The 26,394-nt window shown below is 38.9% G+C and overlaps 1 protein-coding gene across 2 annotated transcripts in view; it reads left to right on the top strand.

The window, feature by feature from the left end:
- The window catches only part of TLE1 (TLE family member 1, transcriptional corepressor), a 75,932-nt gene that overhangs the window by 31,401 nt on the left and 18,137 nt on the right, over positions 1–26,394 (top strand). For both annotated transcript variants that reach the window (XM_082497544.1, XM_082497545.1), the window contains exons 7-11: positions 11,441–11,645; positions 12,418–12,434; positions 20,770–20,886; positions 24,149–24,202; positions 25,758–25,910. In XM_082497544.1, the coding sequence (XP_082353670.1) occupies positions 11,441–11,645; positions 12,418–12,434; positions 20,770–20,886; positions 24,149–24,202; positions 25,758–25,910 (546 nt within the window). The remainder of the gene's footprint in view (positions 1–11,440; positions 11,646–12,417; positions 12,435–20,769; positions 20,887–24,148; positions 24,203–25,757; positions 25,911–26,394) is intronic.

The raw sequence follows: 26,394 nt of genomic DNA on the forward strand, positions 1-26,394 counted from the left end.
AAACAACCATTATTAATACAAGGACACTTAGAACTTGCTCTTCTGGCTTGTTTCTATTTCCTTTTTTTTTTTTTTTTGGCTATAAACTGGGACAGGAACTGTTCTTAAGCCAGCCCTCTAATACATATTTTTATCAGTGAAAAAGCTATATATACGAACACACAAAAGAACTTCTAGAATTGTATATAAAAGTATTAACAACCAATATCTATCTATTTGTTATGTATACTAGCCTGTATAAATTATACAGTACATGTAGTGTACAACAATATATTAATGATATATTAAGATATAAAATATATCATTGTGTATACACGATATGTAAAACGTTGTGTGTGTATATACGTATAAGGTTATGCTAGCAAAAGGGCTTTTTTAGTTCACGGGCTGCTTGTCGTGTTGCCAAGCATAGCTGCTGATACAAGCAGTAGCTGTGCCTCAATGGGTCTGTCCTAGGTGCAAGCTACTAAGTTTTAGGTTGACTTAGAGCGCCTAAAAGCATGGAGGAGGGAAGCAACCCCCTTTTTTTTTTTTTTTTCCTGTTGGCAAAAGACCTTATGTGAATGCAGCTAGACCAGTGGAGTGTTGATGCACCTTGGGGAGAAGATGTCGCTGAACTGGAAGAATTCCATCTGCTGGCAATATCCCGCATCCTCGCAGCGGGGCTGTGCCGGCGTGGGACGATCCGCAGAGGCTCGGCAGCGTAGCTAGGCTGCTGATGCAGATCTAATCTTGTGAAAGTGCCAGTCATGCTGGCAGTACTATATAATTATTCCCTCTATGTCAATGGGATGTTAAAAATCTTGACATTTAACAATTATCACTAAACTTTTGTTAAATAGTTAATTGCTGATCACTTTAGCGGTTAAACAGCTGATGTGCTCATTCACTGGGTGCGGTGACAACAAATCATTTGGGTGGGGTCACCCACATCTGTCACTACTGTTTACAAGAGCAATCTTTCTGAAGGGCCCTGAAGTGTAGTATCTCTTTTATCTTCCTAATTCTGGGGCCTGGGCTTGCCGGCCAAAATGCTAGAAGGAAGGGCAGAGAAACCTAGCTGTTTTAAGGTGAGACGAAAAGGCGCAGCAAAGATTAGAGTTGCTGCTCACCATAATGTTGAGGATGGGGCGCTGCTTGCTTTCTTGCAGTTCATATGTCTGTGTTCTGTAATGGTGATGTGGGGACTCATCAGTGGTTAATAAGCTACCCTTGGAAATTACTCTTATATTTGATGTTTGCATTATATGGGAGGGCACTGAAGACCTGTTTCTCAGTTCTATAGGTATAAAGCGAACTACGATGTTAAAATCTGAAAATGGGATCTTGTGATTTGACAGAAGTACTGTGTGTGTACTTGTAGGTAGGCTGGTACTGGCTATGTAGTTCAAATTGATAGCAACCCAAGCCTTTCTTGTGTTGAGAGACTCCGTTTTTCTCATTTTATAAAAAGAAAAAATCCTAATGAAATAAAGAACATATTCTAAAATATAAGCTAAAGAATATATTTAGTATTTATGTCTTATATAAGGATTTTAAGGAGCCCTCAAAAAAAATTTCCTCTTGTAGTGAAAAATTGAATTCAGAATTTTGCTAGGTAGGTTCAGGCTTCGGTATAACTGTTTTGACACTTGTCAGCTGTCTCGGTTGCCTTCTGTGGGCTTTTTGGCGGTGACAGACGTACTTGTACGTTTGCTGGCCCCATGTTAGATCTTTGTTCTTCTCCTGTGTTGTAATTTTTCTGTGGAATCTTTTTTCTCTTGAACTACACCACCAATCAATAAAGACTTATTTTTGTTTCAGAGAAGTTAGTGTCGCAGCTTCATGACTGCAACTAGTTTTTATTTTCTTTCTTTAGATAGAGAAGCACTTTTAGCCTTATAGAGCAAGTGTGTGGGGAATTATGCTTCTAAGTGTTTATGCTAACTTTCCTTTCTTTAGCAAGATTCAAGACTGTAGTTTAATCTCTAATACAAGGAGAAAACAACAGGCCAGATTCTAGTGCTGGCCAGGCATGGTATTCTATGGCAATACAGTGTAGCATGAATCTGTAGAAGAAATAGTGAAACAGGTATGCATCAGTGTAAAAATGTAGTGAAAGTGCCAGAGCATGAAACGCTTTTTTAATCTTCATGACCCAGTTGAAATCAGCGTTGCTTCTCTTATTTTGAGTTTTCTGAAGAACAAAGAGGACACAAGACTTGATTCCTAAAGGAGGATCCCATAGCAGAGGGCTGAAAATGAATTCTGAAAAGGAGGGAAATAACACAGGGAGGAAGGAATCAAAGGACCAAATAGAAAAAGGAGTTAAGAAAGGAAAAGAGATGAAAGACTCTAACTGAGAACCATAAACTTCATCTTGTTTTGCAATAGCTTCATGGAGTACTTTGGAAATTCTGAAGGTCTTGTATCTATTTGTTTGTTTTTTGTTTGTTTGTTTTTTTATTAATAATACATAAAGGTGGCAGAAGGGCTTAGTTTGTTAGTATGTTTATAATCGCTGTATCAGCAAAGCAGTGAAACACAACATCTCAGCCTTAGTTCAGTTACCTTAGAGACGAAGTTAATTTGTGAGAAAAGGACTGCTTGAGGAAGGCATGCGTGGAGGAGGAACTGCCTTTATCACAGTATAGCATCAGTTTTCTGGTTTATGTGAGGCAATTTATGTGATCCTTTACTGCTTAAAAAAAGTTGATGTGCAATTGAGACTTATTAGTGTGGTTTGTGTTGTTTGAACAAGTGGAACTGGGAACTGTGAAAAACTTTGAAGAACCTTCTTTTCAGAAATGTTAAGATTAGCTTAAAGCAGATTCCCGTAGTAGAAAATGATAACAAAGAACAAATTTAAGATAACTTTTTCATCTGTTTTCTGAATTAGATTTTGCTTTCTGACATCAATTCTCTATATGGTAATAAGTTTTCTTTTTTTTTTTTTTGTGGGAATGGAAAACAAATGGTAAGACACAAAGATGCTATCCTATGCATCTTCTGTAATAAAGCATGAAAAAGGAACAGGATTTTTCCCATGAGTCAGTTGGGTCTTTAAACATGCCACTGCCACACAAATTTTAGATATGAAATGTGCGGCTTTGGATAGCTTTTGCTAATACTGTCCTTCTGTGGACTTACATCTCTAGTACAATGACATTTCATGTGGTTTATAGATGGAAGAAGCTTGCTGAAGACACTGTTTCTTTGTTCTGAAGGGACATTGTCTTCCTGCACCCAAGGCACTGTGGCTTGTTCACATAATGGATAGTTTTCAAATAACTTCTACAAAACTACAAAGGCTCCATTCTGGGCTCACTAGCCAGAGATGCAGTGGTGGGCACTTTCAAGTTTGTTTACTGTGGTATAGTGTAGCTTCCTATCTGTCAGAATAAAATCTGTGCATTTAGAAGAAGAGGAAGTAAGAAAACCAAATGAACCAAAATAAACACAGATGTTTCAAAGGAATTAGGTAGAAAATTAAGCAATGATAGTAGTAGCTGACTCATTTTTCTAAAAGGCATTTAAACAGGGAGAAACAGTAAGCAGTAAAAATAGAAGAAATACAGAATGCCTGAGGTTAGATGGGACCCCTGAAGGTCATCTGGTCTACCTCCCCTACTCAAGCAGGACCACTTAGATGCAGATGTGCAAGACCATGTCTGTATGTTTCTTTGGGTATCTCCAAGGGTGGAGACTCCACAACCGCCCTGGGCAACCTCTGCCAGTGCTCAGCCACCATCACAGTAAAACAGTGTTTATGTTTGGGAGGCCTCCTGTGTTTCAGTTTGTGCCCGTTGCCTCTTGCCCTGTTATTGGGCACCACTGTAAAGAGCCTGGCTCTGTCTTCTTTACACCTTCCCTTCAGGTATTTGTATACATTGGTAAAATCCCTCCTGAGCCTTCTCTTCTCTAGGCTAAACAGTCCCAGCTCTCTCAACCTGTCCTCATATGTTAGCTGCTCTAGTCCTGTAATCATCTTGTTGGCCCTTCATTGGATGCTCTCCAGTATGTCCATGTCTCTCTTGTATCGGGGAGCCCAGAACTGTAGACAGTACTCCAGGTGTGGCCTCAACAGTGATCAGTAGAGGGGAAGGATCACTTCCCTTGACCTGCTGGTAATACTTTGTCTAATGCACCCCAGGATACTGTTCACCTGCTCTGCTACAAGGGCACATTGCTAGTTCATGTTTAAGTTGGTGTCTGCCAGGACTCCCAGGTCCTTTTCTACAAAGCTGCTTTCCAGGTGGGTGACCCCAGCATATTTTGGTGTGTGAGACTGTTCCTCCCCAGGTGCAGGACTTTGCCATTCCCCTTGTTGAACTTAACGAGATTCCCGTCAGCCCATTTTTCCAGCCTGCTGAGGTCCCTGTGAATGGTAGCACAGCCATGTGGTGTATCAGCCACTCCTCCCAGTTTTGTCATCAGCAAAAAAAGCAAACTTGGAGCTTGGTTTGCAGATTGATGCTGTGGTACTGAAGATCAGGGTTAAATAGATCAGAAAGAAGCGTCTTACAGGGACTGCTAACATATTTTGTGGTTGGTTACTATAGTGGTGGTGTTGTCAAGGAAAAAGAAACATCCAAAAGCAATGAAGAAGAAAGACAGCTTCCGCTTCTGAAACAAAGTTAGAAAATAGAGTAGTAAGCAATCCATGTTGGGTAGCTTGTACATCAGTCTGTTAACCTATCATAGACTCATTGAATGGTTTGGATTGGAGGAGATCAAGTCCACCCCGCCCCTGCCAAGGGCAGGGACATCTCTCACTAGATCATGTTGCGCGAAGCCCTGCCTGACCTGACTTTGGACACTTCAAATGATGGAGCACCCACAACTTCTCTGGGCAACCTGTTCCAGTGTCTCACCACCCTCATTGTAAAAAGTTTATTCCTTATATCCAGTCTAAACTGACCATTTTCAGTTTAAAACTGTTGCCCTTGTCCTGTCACTACAGGCCCTGGCAAAAAGTCTCTCTCCGTCTTTCTTATAGGCCCCCTTTGTATATTGAAAGGCTGCAATAAGGTTTCCCTGGAGCCTTCTCCAGGCTGAACGACCCCAACTCTCTCAGCCTTTCTTTGCAGGAGAGGTGTTCCAGCTCTCTGATAATTTTTGTCATGCTCATCTCGACCTGCTCTAATATGTCCATGTCTGTCTTGTGTTGGAGACCCCAGAACTAGATGCAGTGTTCCAGGTGGGGTCTCACGACAGTAGAGTAGAGGGGGAGAATCTGCTCCCTCGCACTGCTGTCCATCCTTCTTTTGATGCAGCTCAGGAAATTATTTGCTTTCTGGGCTGGAAGTACACATTGCTGGCTCATGTCCAATTTTTTTATACACCAGTATCCCTAGGCCTCCTCAGTAAGCCTGCTCTCAATCCATTCATCCTCCAGTCTGTACTGATACCAGGGATTGCACCAGTGCAGGAACAGGACCTTGCATGTGGCCTTGTTGAACCTGATGTGGTTCGCACATGTCCACTTCTCAAGTTTGTCCAGGTACCTCTGGATGGCATCCCATCCCTTAAGTGAATCAATTGCACCACTCAGCAAACTTGCTGAGGGTGCACTCAATCCCATTAGCTGTGTCATCGATGAAGATATTCAATAGCATTGGTCCTGTTATGGACCCTTGAGGGACACCACTAGTTACTGGTTACTGCTGGTACATTGAGCCATTGACTCTTCTTAGATTGAGTCTCATTGAGTCTTTGGATGTGGTCATCCAGCCAGTTCCTCATCCATATAACAACCCATCCATCAAACCCATATCTTTCCAATTGAGTGGCAAGGATGTTGTGTGGGACCACATCAAAGGCTTCCCAGAAGTCTAGGTAAGTGACTTCTATAGCTCGTCCCTTTTTCACTGATGCAGTAACTCCATTGTAGAATAATGTGGATATATTCTGACTGCAAGATGACAAACAGCATCCCGTATGTTCTTCACTGTAGCTGAAATACTCTTTTGAAGTACCTGCAGAAACTTAAATGCAAGTATGAATGAATGGCTTAGACTATCTGAGTTTACTCCTGCTAGATTTGACTGTTGGTAGCGTGGGTTGTGTGTGCAGGGATTTTTTGGATTTTTTTTAGAATGAGAGAGAAGACTGAATCTGACAGGAGCAAAACCTTGAGTTGTTTCCTTGTCTTGGAAGGTTATGTTTGCAATGTTGGTTTTAAGAACCTTTCCAAACAGTGAGGGAGAAGTTATCGCTTGGTCGGCTGGCTGTATGTGCTCAGACAGTGGCCCTTATATGTTCATTGGCCTTAGACGTTTGATACAGGCTCTCACTTCCTTCTGCTACTTAAGCAAGCAAATAAAAAAACTGAAGCTTTCCCTTTGGGAAGTGAGAGATGATGGCAATGAAATTGGACACAGTAATACATGTTTTTCTCTTATGTCTTTCTGCCTGCTTGAGTTTAACAAAATCACTTTTCTTCAGGTTACAGAAGTTGACATGAAATAGTGCCCTTTACATTTTAGGTCTCTAAATGACTCTTGTGCTTGCCAGATATTTTTTCAGAACACCTCTGTGGAGCTTGGGGGAATCTGTTGGTAGTATTATGGGTGCTAGTGCTGATAAAGTTTTTGAAAATTTTTTCTACTCTCAGGTGTTCATTTAAAAAGTCACAAGAGAAGACAGCAGTTGTAGTTTGGGACCACCTATAACCTTTTATCCACTGTTGATGTCCGATCATATCTGAATTCTTAATTCAGTGCTTTTCAACAGATCATAGAATGGTTTGGGTTGGAAAGGACCTTGAAGATCATTGAGTTCCAACCCCCCTGCCATAGGCAGGGACACCTCCCACTAGACCAGGTTGCCCAAGGCCACATCCAGCCTGGCCTTGAACACCTCCAGGGATGGGGCCTCAACAGCCTCTCTGGGCAACCTGCTCCAGTGCCTCACCACCCACAAAGTGAAAAACTTCTTCCTAATGTTTCATCTGAACCTGTCCTCTTCCAGTTTAAAACCATTCCCCCTCGTCCTATCGCTACATGCCTTAGTAAAAAGTCCTTCCCCAGCTCTCCTGTAGGCCTCCTTTAGGTACTGGAAGGCCGCAATAAGATCTCCTTGGAGCTTTCTCTTCTCCAGGCTGAACAGCCCCACCTCTTCAGTCTCTCCTCATAGGAGAGGTGGTGCAGCCCTCAGATCATCCTCATGGCTCTCTTCTGGACACACTCCAGATACTGAGTAGCACATCATAGATCTGTTTAAGAACAGAAAAATGCTCTAACTATTTGAAGCTAGGAATTCAAAACTAGGTTTTTAACTAAGCCGCGGGTGTTCATGACCTCAGCAGAGCTACTTTAAGGTGGGAAGTGGGATTGTAGGAGCTCATATTCTATCTTGATAAGCAAGGAGCCTAAAGGAGCCATGCCATTGTTTCTGTATAGTAAGTCTTTGTGAAACAGATTTCCTAACTCTGTCTCTGGAAGTCTCTGTCAGAGGTTGAAAATTAATTCCAAATATGTCCTAGTTAAAGAGCTCTTTAAAGCTGGAACTTGCCTAGGGTGTTGCAGGGGAAAAATCTTACTGCCTTTAAAATTCTGAGGAGGTGCTTGCTCAGAGAAACAAGTGCTGTGCTTTTCATGTGTTGATTTTGGGGTCTTTGTGGTGTGGTTAGGGGTATTCTGGCAAAAAATTCCAGGTGATAAAACCTGAATCTAGACAGTACACTAAGCCGATTTTGCCATTTCTTTTCTCCCTTTGCAAATATGAAGAACTTCTGTTTTTGCAACAAAATGGTAGGTGAACTACTGATACTTTTAAAATCAATGCTATGGCTAATTATTGCAGTGCAGTCACTTACGTATGCATCATTGCACTCTTCTCTACCTTTCCACTTCCCTCTGAAAGTGGACACAGCCCTTGCTCTGCAAGTAATGATAATAATTGCTAGTAAGACAGACCTGTTACTCATCCTTTTTTGAGCACATTTCTTATGGCAGGTGTCTAGTTTTTAATTAAGCACTAATGAACATGCCTAGTAGACCATGATACTCCTGCCAACTTACTCCGTTTTATATCTCACTGCTGCTAACCTCTTAAAAGGTGACAGAGCAGGCATTAGTGTCTTTGAAGTGATGGGAAAGTGATTATATGCATAACATAATTGTTTCCGGATCTACTATGGCAAATGTCCAGTTACTAAATACATCTGGTCAGTGCTGCTGTGATCCGTCTTGGTCTTTAGTTTCTTCCTTTGTCTGCAGCACATATTCCCTTTTCCCCTTCTAGAAAAAGAATACAGTATATTTGTAACGATTCAAGTTTTTTAAATAGAAAGTGCATGAACTGCTGGTAAGGATCATCTGTATGTGTTAGGGAGAACTTTAAACATATTATGAATGGGTAATACTTAAACAATAAATCAATACGCTTCACTCTTAAACAGTAGTTAGCCTCAGATAATAAACATAAAACCACAATATACCTTTGTTGGCTTAAAAGACCATGATCAGATTTTCAGTCTTAAGTCTGTTGAACATAGTTGGATATTTAAGCATCTTTGGGTACTGTTTTCCTCTGCTGTCCCCAGTAACTGTTTTGCAAAATTGCTGAGGTGTTACGCAGAGCGATGCGTTTCCACTTACCGCTCTGGTGTTTCGTTCTACACCTTACACTGGGCATTGCTCCCCACCCTTCATGTGCAGTCCCGTCAGAGAAACAGGACGTGGCTTTTCTTGTCACATGCTTTCAGCTTCAGAATCCGTTAGAAGGGATTAATCTGTTCCTCATTTCTGTAACTATCCTGTGTGTAGGCTACAAAGCAGAGGCAGGGAAATGGTAGGTAACGTGTCCCTAACAGTTAGATTTCTAAAGATGTTAACCTGTGCTTCCTGAAATTATTCGGGTTAACTTGTTTGCTAATTAAACCAGGTAAGAGAGGCATGAATAAAGGCAATCTTCATAGGCTTCCTGAAGGGATAGGGACAAGAATGGAAACAATTTAACTTAATTTCCGTGTTTTGACCTTCCCACTCCCACAGTGCAAAAGAAGTTAATTTGAGCTCACTGTTGGAGAAGGGACCAGGTTTTTCTCCACAGAACCAATTTGGAAGGGATAAATCACTTTTCGTTCTTAGCCAATTGCACACCACAACTAGGTAATCCAACTCGATAGTGCAGCTGGGGACAAGTAAGACCAATGTCATGAATACAGTACAGTACAGTACATGTTGTCTCTTGGGTAGAGTGCAGATGGCTGACCTGGCTTACAAGTGGTCAACGAGTAAGGGAACAACTAAGATACCATCTCTCTGAAAGAGGCTGCCAAAACATCAGGTTGTCTCCTGATTTGAGGAAACATGCTGGAAACTACTAAAGTCTTGATAAAGTCTGTGAGAAGAGAGATGTCCTCTTGTTCTTTAGAGGCTGGATCAAAAAACCAATCCAAAACAAACAAACAAAAAAACCCCAAACAACCAAAAACCCAAACAAAAAACCCTTCAGACTTTACAGTGCTGTTTACTAATGCTTCTTCACTTAAATGAACTTCCACTAGCAGTAGCTGCTTGATTTTGTAGAAGGTGGTCTACTGCTTTAACTCCTTCAAATAAAAATAATACTTCCTTCAAAATGTTAGTTTTTGAGTTGTTGTAAACACATTAAAACAGAAGAATAAGAACTACCTCTCATCTTGCTTTTTAAACATAATGAAAAGTTGGCAAGAATAGTGATCAGATGTATGTATTACAGTGAAGACTAGTGTGTCTTTTTATGCAGCATGTGAAAAGAAATTCCTGATACGTGGTGTGAGGAAGATTTGGTAAACTTGTGGTAAATTTTTAAGATATGTCTTGTATATCAAAAATAAGTAAATGATAGCTGCTTTACAGATGGGACAGCAGAAAAGCAAAAGATTAGCAGGTCCAGTCCAGACTTCTTCAGTGTCAGTCACTTGTGTCCACATAAATTTATAAAGAGCTCAAGGCATGTCTTTGGGATGGGGTTATGAGAAATAAAAGCGTAGCGGCACAGTAGTTACCTAAATAGTAATAACTTAATTCATGTAGTAATAAAGTCATTCATGTGCCAGTAGATGTTACTTCTCTTGAAGAGTGTTGGGACCTATGGAAGCAGATAAAATATTTTTTGGGTTATTTGGGGTTGAGTTATTTTGGAGTAACTTATGAAATATTGTGAGCTTGAGTCTAGGTATGATTTCAGTAGCTGCCAGCAGTACTGTAACAATTTTGCCTGCTCTTACATGACTACTGGCATTCACCAGGTCAAACTCTCATGTCTCGCTGAGCTCATCCTGTTTAGGCATTTGCTTATCTGTCTTCTTCTCTTTGATCCCATGAATTGGATGGTACTTTAGCTTTTTTCATGGTGTGTGCCTTCAGCAGAAGGATGGTGGAGCGTGGCCAAACTGGAGAGGTTTGTTCTGTCTTCTGTTCATGTGCCCAGGCATAAGGAAGCAGGAAAGAGGCAGAAAATCTGTTTACCTGTAGCAGACTAAAGGGGAGCTATGACTAAGCTAAAGACGGTTTTGAAGCTTTATTTTCCAAATAAAGCTGAGCATTTTGGAGAAATTAAATGGTTAGCTGCACTTGGAAAATATTAATAAAACCGTAACAGCTTTAACTAGAAAATATCTTAATATCTAAACTATGGGGAAGTCATTCCATTAGAAGGACTCTGTTTCTAAACCTGCTTACAGGTTATTTTGCCAAATTGGTTACGGGGTTGTACGTCCGCTCATTATGATACTAATCTTGCCAGCGGCTTTTGAAACAGATGGAGGTATTCTAATTCATTAATATTATGTTTCTAGTTGGGAATCCCATGACCTTATTGGAATCTGGAATACCTGGATTTTAAGCTCAGAGTTGGTTCCTAAACACAGTGTTACTTCATGATTTTTTTAATTTTTTTTTTTTCCAAAAGCTTGGCTAGAATAAAATATAAATTTAACTACAGTAAGTATGAAAATGAGCAGTGTCTTTTAGAGTTTTTTTTTTCTAATATTCAAAATAGAAACCTATTTACTGTTTCCAAACTGGGGGATGGGAGATTGTGAGTTTAAATCAGTCTTTCCAGTGAAACTTGGATTTTTCCCAGCGCACCAATACTCCTTTCTATAGAAAGGGATAGATATTTGGGCCTTCTGCTGCTGCTCTTTGTTTGTCACCAGTGACACTGTGGCAGGCAGTAGCTGCCCAAAACAACCTAAAGTAGTTGAATGTATTGCTCCAGCTGCAGAACAAGTATCCAACTAGCCTTTTTTTGGTTTATGGGACATGAGCAGAGGTGTCCATAGGCAGCATGACATAATGCAGTATGCGTAGTATGGTGGGACAAAGAGGAGAGGCTAGATTTAAAACGAACAAACAGATGAAAAAATTCCAGTGTTCATTCTCAAAAATTAACCAAACTTCTCCCTTTTCCTTCCCAAACTATGTGCTACGCATTGTTCTTCTGGGGATGATGGTACCGCTGGGAACAGCAGCAGCAGTTGCAGGCTCAACATCTCTCCCATGGCCATGGACCTCCAGTGCCTCTAACGCCGCATCCGTCAGGACTTCAGCCTCCTGGGATCCCTCCACTCGGAAGCAGCGCTGGCCTTCTTGCCCTATCTAGTGCTTTGGGTGGGCAGTCTCACTTGGCAATAAAAGATGACAAGAAGCATCACGATGCAGAACACCACAGAGGTGAGAGGCATGGCAGGCCTGATTAGGACTTTGTCAAATTTGCACATTGCTGCAAATTATGTGCATCTCTAAAGAATTCAAGTTATATAGAATAAGAAAAAAACAAACAAACAAACAAAAAAAAACTGTTGGCAAACTTAAAAATGTCTGCATATATACCACTGAAGCAAAATTCAGCTTGGAATTTTTCAGTATTTTAAATGGGGATCGCTAGGTGTCACCTGCTCTGTAGTTTGAAGGGCATTTTGACATCCTGGTAAATGCTTAGTTGTAACACCAGTGGCCTGCACCATGTTGTGGAAAACTGTTAAACTGCATAATGGGTAATTTTTTTTTCAAAGAAAGTAATGTTGTTAAATGGGTGGGTGGGAAGTTAGGGGGGACGAGAAGTTAAATTTTGAAGTGAATGTGTTCAAACAAAAGACTTAGATAATTGCATCTGTTACTTTAGTTTCATAGGCTTAAATTCTAGTACACAATTAAATATTGGGCAAAATTGCACTTGACTAATTTTTGAAAAGAAGATAATTTATTCTGTCATGAAATAAAACTAGGCTTTGTGTATGGTTAAACTGTAAATCATGTTTACAAAATACTGTAATTTTCAGGAAATCACTGTATTAGGAATGTGCAATGACTTATATAAATAAAAGCCATTTTAAAACTGTTCGCGGCTTGTGTTCTAATTTTTTTTCCCCCCTTTTTTATTTCTGTTCTTGCCTCTGTGTCTGAACGGGCATGTCTGTGCATTTCTTGGTTACTGCGGGAGCAGACAGAGAGCCAGGCACAGTAAGTACCAACATTCCTGCTAAGTTTCCACTTCTACATAATGTAATAATCAGACCTTGCACTGTTTTTCTGTTTTGTCTTCCTTTTAGTCATTTTCATGATACTAGACGTATGTGTTTTTTGTTAAGACCTCTCTTAAGCAGAACACCAAGTCATTTGTTTGGAGGACTGTATGAGTAGGGTTTGTTTCTGAGCAAAATTATTTTGGGGAAGCTTGAATTTTAGTTTGCTTAATGGGGGTGGGGGAGAAGCTGCAAATCAAACAGAACGTTGACTGCAACTTAAAGTATAACATTATTAGTCAAAGTTAAGATTTTTCCCTGTAGGAGTCTCAGGAATTAGAGTTGCAGAATGGGGGAGAAATTTAAAATTCATGTGTCATGACAGTGTTTGGCCCTAGGAGTTTCTCTAACTGAATCTGTTTAAGCCCTACAAATGTCTTTACTGCTCAATTTGTGCTTCAGGTATAACTTCCATAGCAATACTTTTTTTTCCCTTTAGAGATCAGCTGTAATAGAATTGGTCTAAGACAATCTTATCTGAAAACCAACCAAAGTACTACTCTGTTACAGCTTTTTATACTGTTGTGTTTTAAGTGACATTGCTGTATTAATTTGTTGGAGATAGGTATGTACGACTTTCATGTCATTTCAAGTAACAAAGCTAATTCTGCTTAATGATGCCATAGGTGAATTTGAGCTCTATTTTGTTTCTTTTTCTCAATTAGAAGAGACAAGAGCTAGGAAAAGTTATTTGATGGATATCTTTATGGTCGTAAACTTCTGATTTTTATTGCTGCCTTTTTTTGTCTTTCTTAATACTAGGGCTTGCCAATTATTTATTGGAAGATATCCGCATATCTTTTGCAACAGTCTATTATTTTTTTTTAGATTACTAAGTAAGAAGCATTCATTTCCTCTTGCTTGATGCTATTAATGACAGTGTAACTATGGAAATAATTTTAATATGGGTTTTCCTGAAGCCTCAGTCTTATTAAGGAAATATTTCTTTGAGTGGGACAGATTTCTTTAAGTGATGCGAGTTAAGTGCAGGATTCTCAACAACTTTTCTTAAGAACTAAGGAAGGAGGTTTGTGTGTCTGTGTCCGTTCGCACGCACACGTGGGAGTGATGGCTTTGTGTTTTGCTTTGGTTGTTATGTTTCCTGTCCTTGCCCTCTTCCCATCTTCCCCTACCCCCTCTCCATCATGTACTCTGCTAAAGGGGTTTTGAGTTTAAAATCAGATGCTTCACAGTGTTGTGAAATTTGAAGTCTGAATTCATCATGTAGCTGAGAATAGTTCTTGCCTATGGAAGAACTGTCAAAAATTAAACCTGGCTTTTGTGTTGTGGGAGATGTGCGATATCACTTGCTTAGTTTGCTCTGTATGTCAATTTTATTTAATTAAAGTACATAAAATTGTCACTGCAGTTACTTCTTTCTCCATATGTGTAACTCATGATTGCTTGGTTATTATCTGTAGTAGGCTTTTTTATGCTGTGTTTACCACTAAGTAATCTTTAAACAGCAAAAGTCTTGATTTCATAAAAGAACTTTGCCCTGTGGATATATTGAGTCCAGGCTGCTACACTGTGGTGGCCATAGTTTGGGTTTGGTCCCAGTGGAGAATAATACTTTGTAATTAAATTTAACTTTAATAGCTGAATGAAGGTGAACTTGAACTTCAAGTTGTTTAAATACAGTGTTGCATTAGAATCTTGGCTTAAGAGTAAATGATGTCTTCAGTGAAAGAATTATAATTCAAGCGATAAAGTTCGAATTTGTGGCTAAAATGATCAGCTGGGAATGATTTGCTCTTTGAACTTCTCTCATTCTCTTGACTTTTTAATGGATTTCTTTTTACTATAAAATATGTTTTTAAGGATAATATAAAATTGGTCACAAGTACACAAGGCATACCAGCAGCTCTGTTTAATTATTACATATGGTTCCAGCTGAGCAGTAAGCTCTTATTTTGCAAATTACTTTATAAAATCTGGGTCAGCAAGGTAAGATCAATTTGATTTTCAGAGTAACATATTAAGTGTAACGGTGCTGCCAGAAATCCTCTCAAAGGCTTGTTTTCATTATCCAAGACACCAAAACTTATGCTGTCTGTTAGTTACCTAAATTTACCGTGTTATTTGGCATTACTGTGCAGTTCTACAGTATGATTTCCATCAAATATGTCTAGTGTGACCTTCCAGTACCATCAGTAGAAGCTGACAGCTTTAAATGTGCAAGTTTGAAAGATTACAATTTGGTGCTTCCCTGTTTGGTTTTAAATTGAGGGGGTTTTGACAAAACTTTGAGTTAAAGCTTATTGTGGCATATTATTTGGGCATATTCATTTTTAAGTAAGATTTTTTTTTTTTTTTAAAGTCTCCTTAGGCAAATAAGCAGTCATAAGCTTTTATGTATTGTATGCTTAGAAATGCTTCATAATGCAGTGAGATTCATATATTTATAGAGGAATATAAAGATGTAGTGATTTCATTATTTGTGATTGTGATTAGTGTCCATGTTACCTGTTTTTGATATCTCTAAATGGCAAGGGCTAGATTTTTCTTTTTATATTACTTAAAAGTTTTGGGGAGTAAAATGAAAGGAAGTTCTTTGTAAATGCACATTTGAAATATGTAACATTTAAGTTAGTAATAATACTACACTTCATACATGAACTGCTAAAATTATTTGGTCAAAATTAAATTATAGGACTACATGGATAATGGCAGGTACATTTTGGCTGATGTAGTTCTAACCATCCAAAACTGTGTCATGTTACTGTGGGAACGCAGGCATCCCCACAGTTGTGACAGAGTCTGGCTGCAGGTAGTAAACCAGGCAAAGTAAGCAAGTTTTGCAACTGAAGCTTAATAAAGATTTGGGAGACAGTAATACAAAAGAACTTTGAGGTCAACAATTTTTTCTCTAGGGAACGTACTGGCAACATTTTTCAAACTAACCTTAGGTGTTTGTTTATCACTTGTCTTCCCCCTGTTCTAGTATCCTGCTCGGACAGCATAGAAATCCAAATGTTCTGAAGCGCTCTATTGTATCAGTAATAATTTGTAGACAGTGAAATCTGACTTCATTATGTGCTTGGGATTTAAGTTTGGTGTTTATCTTTTGTCCTCAAGAAAAACATTGAGCTTGTTTTCTAAGGCTCAGGAAGCACTCATAAATTTTGCAAGAAGTTTTTTAGCTTTTGTTGTAAAGCATAAGTGTTGCTATTGTTTTGTTAAGTAAATGCTCTTTTCTTACAGCAGAAAGTATTTTGTGTCCTTAGCTCTCTGTCCTATTCTTCCCCTCCTAGTCTTGGAGGAAGGGGGTATGCACAATTGAATGCTACTTTGTGGTCGATATTATATGCAAGCTGGTTTTGTTTTGTGGTTTAATTCTTTTCATTGGGGGAGGGAAATCATAAAAGGAGTTACATGAAAATTGGTGTAGCACATGTACATTTCTTGGCCTTTGTGAAGAAAGTATCTTCCGTTATATAGCTTGTAATATAAAAACTTGAATTTCTTTAATCAGTTATATCTTTTATTTTTATTGGCTCTGTCAACTTAAAAATAAGTCAAATCTTAGTATCTTTATGGATGCAAACCATGAATTGGCTTCAGCAGGAGTTGCTCACACAGAATAGCTGTGGGATGCTGCGTTACAGTTTAGCTTGTAGCTGATAAAAGGCAGCACAAGGCTGATGACGAAAGGACAAGAGGATTTGGGTGGTCTGGTATGAATTGTTGTGGATACCCTGATTCTTACAAGCACTAACTAGAAAATACTGAAATCAACAGAAGCCTTATTCTCTGTTAAAGTCTCCCAATTATTGAATCAATGTGGAGAGTGATTATAATCCAGTTAGACCTCTAGATTTCCTTGTTCCTAGTATGAACATACTAGTATAAATATAACTTAAAATGGTGGGCAAAAAGAGGGCGAAGTCAGTAGCTTTCTGTCACTGGTAACTTAAAACAAAACCTACTGACTTTATAAGTCAACTTTTGGGTTGTTGACGTGTGTGTTTGCCAGAAGCATATTCAACAAATGAATGTTAATGATTCTTGAGTAACTCTCAAGTGCAATCTTCTTGTGCCTTGCTGGGGGACGGTGAAGCCCTAGTCCCTCTTCCAATGTCCACTGTATTCCTGTCAGTGAGTGCTGACAATGAGCAGTGGGATTGCTGCGTAACTGGTGTTTTGGTTGTAGGTGTTAGACTTCATTCTGTTTTGCTCACTCAACACTTGTTCCCGTCTCCGTACGGGTATCTGTAGAGAGCGCTTGTGTGTGGTGCAGCAGCGCAGGTCCAGTGTAATGGTTAAATAAACTCGGTGGCCCTGCTTGGCGATGCGGGCAAGAGCGAGTTGTGAGCTGTAATCGCAGGTGGGTGCCGTTGGTTGGGGTGTACAGAGAGTCAGTGAATGGCCAAGCCCAGAGCAAGCATGTGTGTGTGTGTTTTGGGGAGGGGGGAGTGGGATAGATAAGGAGCCCAGCACTGGAGAGGATCTTAATTGGGACCAGGTGTAGCTGAACCATGAACACAGATGTGATGTAAATACTGTTATTTAATCGCTGTAATGAGTAGCATAAAGTTAATTGTCAGTTCTCTATGTTCTTGTGAGCTGCCTGTGCTGTGTTACAACTGGGGCTAAATGAGACGCTGCGGGCTCTCGGCCTGTACCTCTGGCACACGTGCTTGTGGTTTGGAAGTCGTTCCTAAGGGGAGCGGCATGGCAGTTGAAGAAGCGCATTTGAATAATACACGTTATATTCCTAACAGGGAATCTGCCTTCTCTCTGTACGTCATGACGAGGTTTTCATTTCACGTTTGCTGCTGGTGATTTCGGTGTTTAACTTCTGCTGGCAGCAAAGTTGCTTTAGGATCCCAAGTTGCCCGTTACGCAGCCCTTAGGCAGTCTGGTAACTATTACAGGACGTAGTGGTACGTTAGGCTCTTCTTCTTTTGAGACTTATTTGAAGAAAAGGGATTCATGTGAATAAATTTTAAATTATCTGAAGAAAAATAAAACATTTACATAAAATTGGTTTTGTTCTCATCTGAGATTCATGATTTACAGATGTTGCATTGGTAATCCCTAATAAATTGAACTCCTAGTATGAAAGCAAGGATTATCCTCAATTATGCGTCCAGTCTGTTCAAATTAAGACAACACAATATCTTTTTGCCCTTTTTGTACAAACTGGTTATTACTGAAGAACAACTCCAACTGAAAATTTCTGTAGCTTTATTAAAAAAAAAAAGTATAAATATTATACATAAAATAAAAATGCTTGTCCTACTTTTGCAGATAAGTCAGATGTTAGTAGGCCTGGTAGAAGAACTAAACAGATTATTTATTTTTAAAGAGAAGATAAGGAGAACTCTTATCTTCGTGAAGCTGTTGCTTCTGTCTCCTAGCTGCCCTATGCTTGATAGTGAATATAAGGCAAATGCAAGCTCTACCAGAGCTGAAAGGAGGAAAGGTAGCTTTTAGTAGGCTGTCCTCACTGTTCCCCGAACCTTAAAGTTACATCGTTAAGAGATGTCAATAGCCCAGGGCTTACACGATCATGTCTTTCCCAGATCTTGTTTGTATTTTCATTTATTTCCTTTGTTACTTTAGTGTTCTGGATATATACCATATGCACTGCTTAAATAGATGCATATTTTCTATATCATTGAACGAAATATTACACAATTGGTAGTTTGAATTATGGTAGTAGTTTACAGTAGCAAGCTATTCTTTTCATCAAAAGTAATACTTTACCTGATTTTAGTTCCAGTTATTAGAACCTCCTTGTACTCCGAAGGGAACCAAAACAGTAACTTTTGAATTATTGAGTTTACTGGTAAATTTCGCCGGAGTAATAGCACGATCTTACGTGCAACTGCCAGTATAGCTATTGTGAAATAAGCCGCTCTGCAGCAGCTTCTAGCGGGGATGCTGTGATTCCAGAGAACAGGGCTTTAAATAAATGTGGTTAAGTTAGAGAAAGGCAGTGTAAATATGACCATAGGGGAGACATTTTGCAGAATAGGCTTGTGAGGACTGTAGGTTATTGTTATGTTTGTGATAAGCAAGCCATCAGTCTTCTGGGGAAAAAACAAATCTAATAATCTTTGTTTGGCATTTAGGAGACAGTGGGAGCTGGGTATACCTAGGAGTTCCTAGGTATGTTTCACAGTATTGAAATTCTACAAGACAAACCGTACAGAATATTGTCAGCATTGTCTAGGTAGACTTTACGTTAAACCAGAAAAAAATACCAGTCGTTGTAGTTACATGTATTTGATGCCAGCATTTGCAAGCAGTTCTCTACACTTCTGTGTAGTAACTTCAAATAGCAGGGCTGCTAAATTTTTTTCCAGCTGCTGCCCCTTTGCCACATTGCCATTATTCACGCTTAATTTTGGCAAGATAAAATGACAAACTGAGTTTATTCACTTTACTACATTTGCCTTTATTATTTTATTCTAAGCTCTTTAGAAGTAAAACAGATTTTTTTTTTTTTTAAATGATTTTTGTTCCAGGAAGTATAAAAGACTTTCCTCCTTATCAAAAGACATTAGCAGAACTCAAATCCGTGGTCAAGTTTGAATTGACAGCTTGGTTCTTAAGATGTGTCTACTTCTGCAGACTTGATGGATTCAATATTAAAATATTGAAGATGGGTTTTAATGTTTTTCGAACTAGTGAATCCCTGAGTTTGTGTGCATCTGGGAGGAGATGAGGGGTTAAATTCGGACTGTATTTGTGAAGGCAATTAGTTCAGTGATCCAACAAGCCCACCTTTTAGCTGCAAAACATTGCAGTAAAGACGTTATTTTGAGCTTCTTTATACTGAATTTCATTACACCCTCCTATATGCTTTATGTAAGCCTCTTGGCATTTGTTTAGCTTGAATAGTCATGAATAAAAGAGCTTAGAGTTGGCTTTAAAGTGCAGCTTCTGAAGTAGGAAAAAGAGGATTCAGATTGCCTTATGTACCGTTTTGTTTTCCTTCTCCTTGGGACTAAACATTAATGTCTGAGCAAAACTACCATGGTGTCCTCGGGTTTTAAAGGGCAAGCCAATAGCCAGAGCACAGTTCACTGGCTATTAGTATATGCTTATGATATATTAAGAGTAAATATTCCTGTCTCTTGGGTAGACCTAAGTATTTCCTTTGAGGGCTGACACTTATATCATGGTATATATGTCGGTATTAGGCTTTTCTGTTGTGAGAGATACGTGTATGCGTGTAAATACGTATTTACTTATATATTTATGTGAGCATATATTTATTTATGTAAGCATGTACTTGGCTTTTAGGAACTAGGCTTACCAGGTCTTTGTGAAAGGAGATTTTTTTCTCAACTCATTCAGTATTGTTCACAGCATTAACACATCACTGAACAAATTGCCCTCTTGCATATGCTAATCCTGCACTTAAAAGAACTCATTGTAACTCGTTTTAATGCTTTAGCTGGAACGGAGATGGAGATGGGAATCGCAGGCATGTCAAATTGTCATGTGACTGAAAAATGTCTAAAATGCCTTTCCCTTTGGGTCAACAGTTTGTACTTAGCATAACTTAGCATGAATGAAAGCAGGTCCATGTAGTTTGAGGAAAAGATTAGTCTTTGCTTTTGTCTTTTGTGTGTGTGCGTTTGCCTCAGTTTTTCAGACCAAGTCTGATTAAACAACACTTTAGCCTTAATTTCACACTAGTAGTGAATGTTATGCTGGAAGTAAAAATATTTGATCTTTGTTTGCAATACATTTGTTGAGGGCATCCAACTGGCGTTCACCGCAGCTAACAAATGAGTACTGCATAACTGGTATATTTGGTAAATATTTGTTATTTTAAGAGTGAAAGAAAGGCAAGTTGCCATGTACCTATGTATACATATACCTAACCATACCAAAGCCTTATCTATTTATGATGGTCTAGAAGTGAGGAATCAATCAGATTATATTTAGTAAGTCCGTTTTATTATATGGGTTCTGTATATTAAAAAAAAAAAAAAATCATTGTTACCTGCTCATGAATAAACAGCAAACTGCTTCTCCTAAACAATAAATTCACTTGAATGAAGTAGTTAAATAGATGGTGACTGACAAGTGAACTAAACTTTTGATGAGTTGAACAATGAAAAGCAAAGCTTCTTAGAATGCATGAAGCTGTACATGTTTGCCTGGAGGACTTTGAGTTGAATTAAATGAAATGAAAGGCTATGTAGGTATCACATTTCTAAAGCACTGATCACATCCAATTTGAGTTTTTAAGCATATGTGAAGGAATCTTGAAAGGAATTTTTGATTTACCTTGGTTTTTGTCTTTACAGAGTAATTCTCTGTTGGTCCCGGACAGTCTGCGAAGCACAGATAAACGCAGGAATGGCCCTGAATATACCAATGACATCAAAAAGAGAAAGGTGGATGATAAGGATTCCAGCCACTATGTAAGCAAATCTGTGTCTAAGAAATGATTAATTTATTTGAACATACCGTGCTTGTATGAGGAGTAAAAGAGCTGTGAAGAACAAGGAACAAGGCGATGTGTTTCCTATGGTTGACATAGTACAGGAATATATGTGCCAGAGAGACCATTATTCATATTGTGGGAAGAGCAGTGACTCAATAGTTTGGGCTATTGTCAAGTAATACTCCTCAACAGGGAATAATGAGCCAGGAGAAGCTGTTTGGGATTCATAAGTATTCTGGGACATTTCTCAGACTTTGAGCAAGAGATCCTTTCTGGACTGCTGTAAAACCTGCAGGTTTGTTTGAAATGGAGGATTTTGTTGATCTGGGGGGTTTTAGTACATTTTTCTGATACTGCCTGTTACCGCTCTGAGTAATAATTACCGTTGCAAATTGCAAAGGTTACGAAGCTGTACCGACCAACTGAAGTTTGCTTTTGGTTGACGTGGCAGTTTCGGCAGAAAGCAAATTGAAATATAAAGAAGTTCACAGGTTGCGTTCTGCATTTTTGACTAGCTTGCTTGTTTCTTGGTTTTGAAGAGGCACTTCAGTACAACAGTGTGGTGTACCTGAACCACAAGAGGTTCATATAGGCTTTCAGCTTGAAGGCTAAATGCTCAGCCAAATCACAGGATGATGCTTGAACGGGCTTTAGAGACTAGGACTGGTGTGAAAAGAGTACTGAAAAGCAAAACTTAAATCTAACAGAAGATATTATTTGTGACATAGCAATAATGTGGCAAATTGTCTGGTTTATATGAATCCAGTCACTAATTACTAGTTACTTCCTGGTTACTGAAACCCAAGATAAAATTGGGTGTTACTTTTTCCTCAGTATTTGGTATTTCTTTCCACTTGGACCCAAATATCTCTGAGCATCTATTGGATATCCCTGGGCCTACTGACAGTAGTAGCAAATGGGGCTATTTTCCCCTTTGCACATTGTGGTGTTGCAGGACTGTTATGATTTTGCAAGTTGTATTTCCACCCCTTTCTAATAATCTTGTTTTGATTACAGAAGAATTTGGCAAACTTCCCCATGTTAGTCCCTCAACTTTGAGGGTTTGATACTCTATGGGCATTTTTCATTTTAAACATTTAAAGAATAAGCATTCTTAAGCCACATTTGATATTAAAAAAAAAAAAGAGAGAAAAAGCTTAACTTGCTTGTTTTTCTTGTATTTTCTACTGGGAAGAAATGGAAAGGATATTATTGCACTGTAGAAGCAGTGTATTTTAATCCACATTTTAAATGTGTGGTTCTGTTTGCTGTTGGCTTGAAATGGATTTTACAGATAAAAGCAGCATCAAAATAAAGAATTGAGCAAAACAAGGATATTTGAAAGTTCCAGATTTACTCTAATCTGGAAGAAGATCTTTCTTTTTAAAGGTTCCCCGATCCTGCAAACACAAAGCTGCTGATTTCGAGCTCATTTTAGATGAGGCCTCTGTAAATATAAGGAAGTACTGCTTTTTGTCAGAAGAGAGATAAATGAGTTGTAGGAATTGTTCTTTTGGGAAATAAGATGCAAAATGCAATTTTTAAATTTTTTTTTATTTTTAACTTCTGACTAATTTTCATATTAGGACCTGTATAGTTTCAGCCTGTGGGTTTGTTAGTGAGGAGAATCTTCTGATGTGTATATATATATATGAGTGTATATATATACAGATATATATTAATAGTACTGATAGGAGATGCCTTTGATAGTCCCAGTAAATTTCTATTTCTCAAGATGATAAAGTCAGTGGAGTGCACTTAATCATTGCTTGGCAGCTATTTTGCCCTCCTCAAGGGCGGTATTTCTGGTAAATAAGTGTCCCGCCTACTGTTCTCCCACATGCTCAAATGTGTTCTAACCTATTCTTGCCTTCAGGGTGCTTCATACTTTTAAGAGGTGGCAGATAACTGGGGCTGAAGCTTTCCTCTTCCTTCGCCTCTTGCACCCTTTGGTTGGACAGGTTCCTGAGTGGCAAATTGAGCCACCATTCTGTCTTCAGTGACACTCCTGGGTCCCGACTATGTAGTATTTCTTGCAGCAATATTCAGCTGCTAAAGCAGAAAGGGTTGAAACTACCCATTGGGGGGTTGTGGTTTTTTTTGTTATTGTTGTTGTTGTTGTTTTAAATATTTATGTCCTGGAGTGAGAGGAGGGAACTGGTGTTTTACTTTCTGTCTGCCAGTGTTAAGTGCAATAGCCCAGACACTTTGAAAGCAAGAGATGGGGGACAGTTTGAACATGTCTATTTTGTTTATATGTCTGATTTGTTTGCTTAGAAAGTTTTTACCTAAAAGTATTGTTGTTGGAAATGTCAAACTTGCCCACATGAAAATTTTAAGTTTTGTCATTCACTTGATTTTTTTTTTTGTGTGTGTGTTTTTTGTTTGGGTTTTTTTTAGGTGTGATTTTTTTGTTTGTTTGTTTTGTTTTTGAGTCAAAACTCACCTTCTGGTTGAACCACGATGAGGCACTGTGTGGAAATCGCTAGACCACTGTGTATCACAGGATGTGTCTACTGGGGCATCCCAGCCTGTTTTGGAGATAGGGACCTGGAGGCACTTGAGTAACAGTTACCATGAGGCACTAGAGTAGCTCAGGTGAACACAGATTTACGTGAAACAGTCAAAATGCAGCTTGACAAGCCACAATAAAACATTTCAGTTTGGGAATGACAAAGTATTTTGGTTTTTTTTTAGGCAGAACTGTTGAAATGCCATGGCATTTCTGAAGCTTTTTCTTCCCCAGAACTTTCCATTTCAAAACTTTCCTTTCTGGAAAAAGAGAAAAATTGTCCTATCACTTTGAGGGAGTTGATTCATGAAACAAATGCTGAAAACCTCAAGTTTTCTGCAACCTGTTGGTTTTTTTAGGTATGCACAAGCAGTAATTTCCACAAGATTAACATGTAAGATCAGCATATGAACGGAATGAGTTTCTTGTAGGAGTAGTGATAACACTGTTTATGAAGGTAATAAGGAGGGGTTTTGGATTACCTTGCAGTGATGGTGAGACCACCACCTTTCAACTAGTTCTATCCTATTTCGGTTTTATTACTGAAGCAGAAATAAGGTGTTGTGTTCCTATTTTCATTGTTTTCCCTATTGCTATTAAGTAATGAAAGGCTGTTTTGCTTTTTGTTTAGGAAAAACAAAAAATGTCTGAGTAGATGCGTAGTCTTTCTCTCTGGGGTCTTAATGTACTAATTGAAATGAACACTATATTTATTTATTTTTAATAGGACAGTGATGGGGACAAGAGTGACGATAACTTGGTTGTAGATGTTTCCAATGAGGTAACTTTTTTCATTTTTGTAGTCTTGACGTTTGCCCAAAGGTTAAAGGAAAAGTGCATTTAGATGCTAGAAGAAAAAGAATCCCCTGTGTGGATATGTTAAAATATTCACAACTTCTCCTTTTTGTTAGTACCGCAGTTACTGTGTCTTCCTCCAAGCTTTATCTGGTTGCCCTCTCGCCTTTTTCTCTTCTACTGCTTTGTCCACGTCTGTTCTCTCCACAGTTCCGTTCTGATGCTACACAGCTGCTCTGTAGTGGAGAGAGTTGTGGTGAGATGCAGGTGGAGGGCTGGGGTTTTCAAACAGCTGTCTTCAAATGAAAAAGAAAGACAATACCTAACCTTGTACGTAGTAGTAGGAGTACTATTAAAAACATTTTTGGTACCTCAAAAATGACTGGTATTGTAACGTCCTACATTAAAGACAGCATTTTCCAGAAGTATTTGCATTTTAGAATGAAGTCAGCTAAAGTCAGAATTAAGTCAGCCAATTCACAAAATTTTCCAGAGACTGTAGCCACTTTTTTTTTCTCCAGGGCAGAGATTTGGCAGTGGCATCAAGGTGAAGGGACAGGCCTTCCCTTTCCTTCATCTTGTATTTTGTACAACAAAGAGAACTGGGAAGCCTGAATATGGCAGTGAGATTCTTCTGCTCTGTGAAAAGCACAGGGAGAGAAGCTGACAAAGAAGTGTCTGAAGCCGCTCCAAGCGCCCAAATGATGTCAGCCAAGTAGAAAAATGGGTATCCAACTAGGAATTTTAGTAATCATTTCAGAAGCCTTACTTACAACGAAACTGCTCAGTAATCAATCAGTAGACTTCATGCCTTCTTGTGAGGACTGCTTCCTCCCTGCTCCTGTTCTCATGAGCCAAAGGAACACGGAGAACCTGCAGAGCTCTGCTCTGACGGCATTGTAGCTCGCTGGTCTGGCTATTTCAAGCTAAAGTAAATGCAGAGAGTGCCTCTGGAAGAGAGAAAGATGATCACCTGAGAGGTGATTTCAGTTTTACTGTAGATTTAAGTAGTGAGGCAATTGCAGATGGTGTTTAGAAAGAAGTGACATATTATTGCATATACAGCATGCATCTTTATCTCTTCTTCTGAAGATAGGGATGAGCAAGGTTTGTATGGCCTTAAGAGATTATTGAAATGTTTGTTGTCACTAGCACCGTGTGGAGAACGTACAGGGAAAAAACAGTGTAAACATACTGCAGTTACTGTTGGTCTTTTTTGCTGTTGTCACGTGTTGTACGTGCTTGCCTTAGTTTGTACTTGGGTATACTTAAGAATGCAAGCTCTATGCTTGGAAACAGTTTATGATTACATGTAATGTAAAATAAAACAAGATTTCTTACTATATGAACTTACTTATGTCTCTAAACTGATGAAGGGATTTCCTTTTTTTTTTTCTAAAGAGGTAGCAAAATGTCTTTTGAACTTATTGCTTAAATTCTCCTAGTTTGTTTTTTTTTTTCCCCCCATAGACTCCTTAGTGGTCTTTGTGTACCAACCCATGACGCAGTTCTGCGCTGTTCTTCCCTTCCCATTATTTTAGGACCCTTCCTCCCCAAGGGCAAGTCCCACTCATTCACCACGTGAAAACGGTATAGATAAAACCCGCCTGCTGAAGAAAGACGCCTCTAGCAGTCCAGCATCTACAGCCTCTTCAGGAAGTTCCACTTCCCTCAAATCCAAAGAAATGAGTCTGGTGGGTACCAATCTGTTGTCCAGATAAGTGTTGTTCTTTCTTGCAAACGCTCCATTTTCCTTCAATTACTGGTGGCAGAAAGTACATGACTTTAAACATTTGAAGCCGAAATAGACTGTTTTTCCAGACCTTTATAGTAGTACTCAACTTCCCTCCCCAGCAATATTTTCTGCTTCATTTTGATTTTTTTGTATTTCCTGCATTTCTGTCAAATGAGTTGCAAACTTATTACAAAGTACAAGAGTCACTTAAGCGGTTTTTATTTTTTGTTGAGCAATAGCTTATGGTTTAACACAATCTGTATATAGTCACTAAGAAGTTCTCTAGGCTTTTGTTAGACCCTTCTAAATAAGCTGTTACTTTTTGAAAACGTTTCCTGCTGTATCAGTAATAATTTGATCAGATTCTCTTTAGATTTTTCATCACAATATTTTGATCAACTGTGGTGGTACTTTGGTTTTGTACTTAGATTTGCTGTGTCCAG

Source organism: Vanellus vanellus (assembly GCF_965231255.1).
Source record: "Vanellus vanellus genome assembly, chromosome: Z".
NCBI classification, from domain to species: Eukaryota; Metazoa; Chordata; class Aves; order Charadriiformes; family Charadriidae; genus Vanellus; species Vanellus vanellus.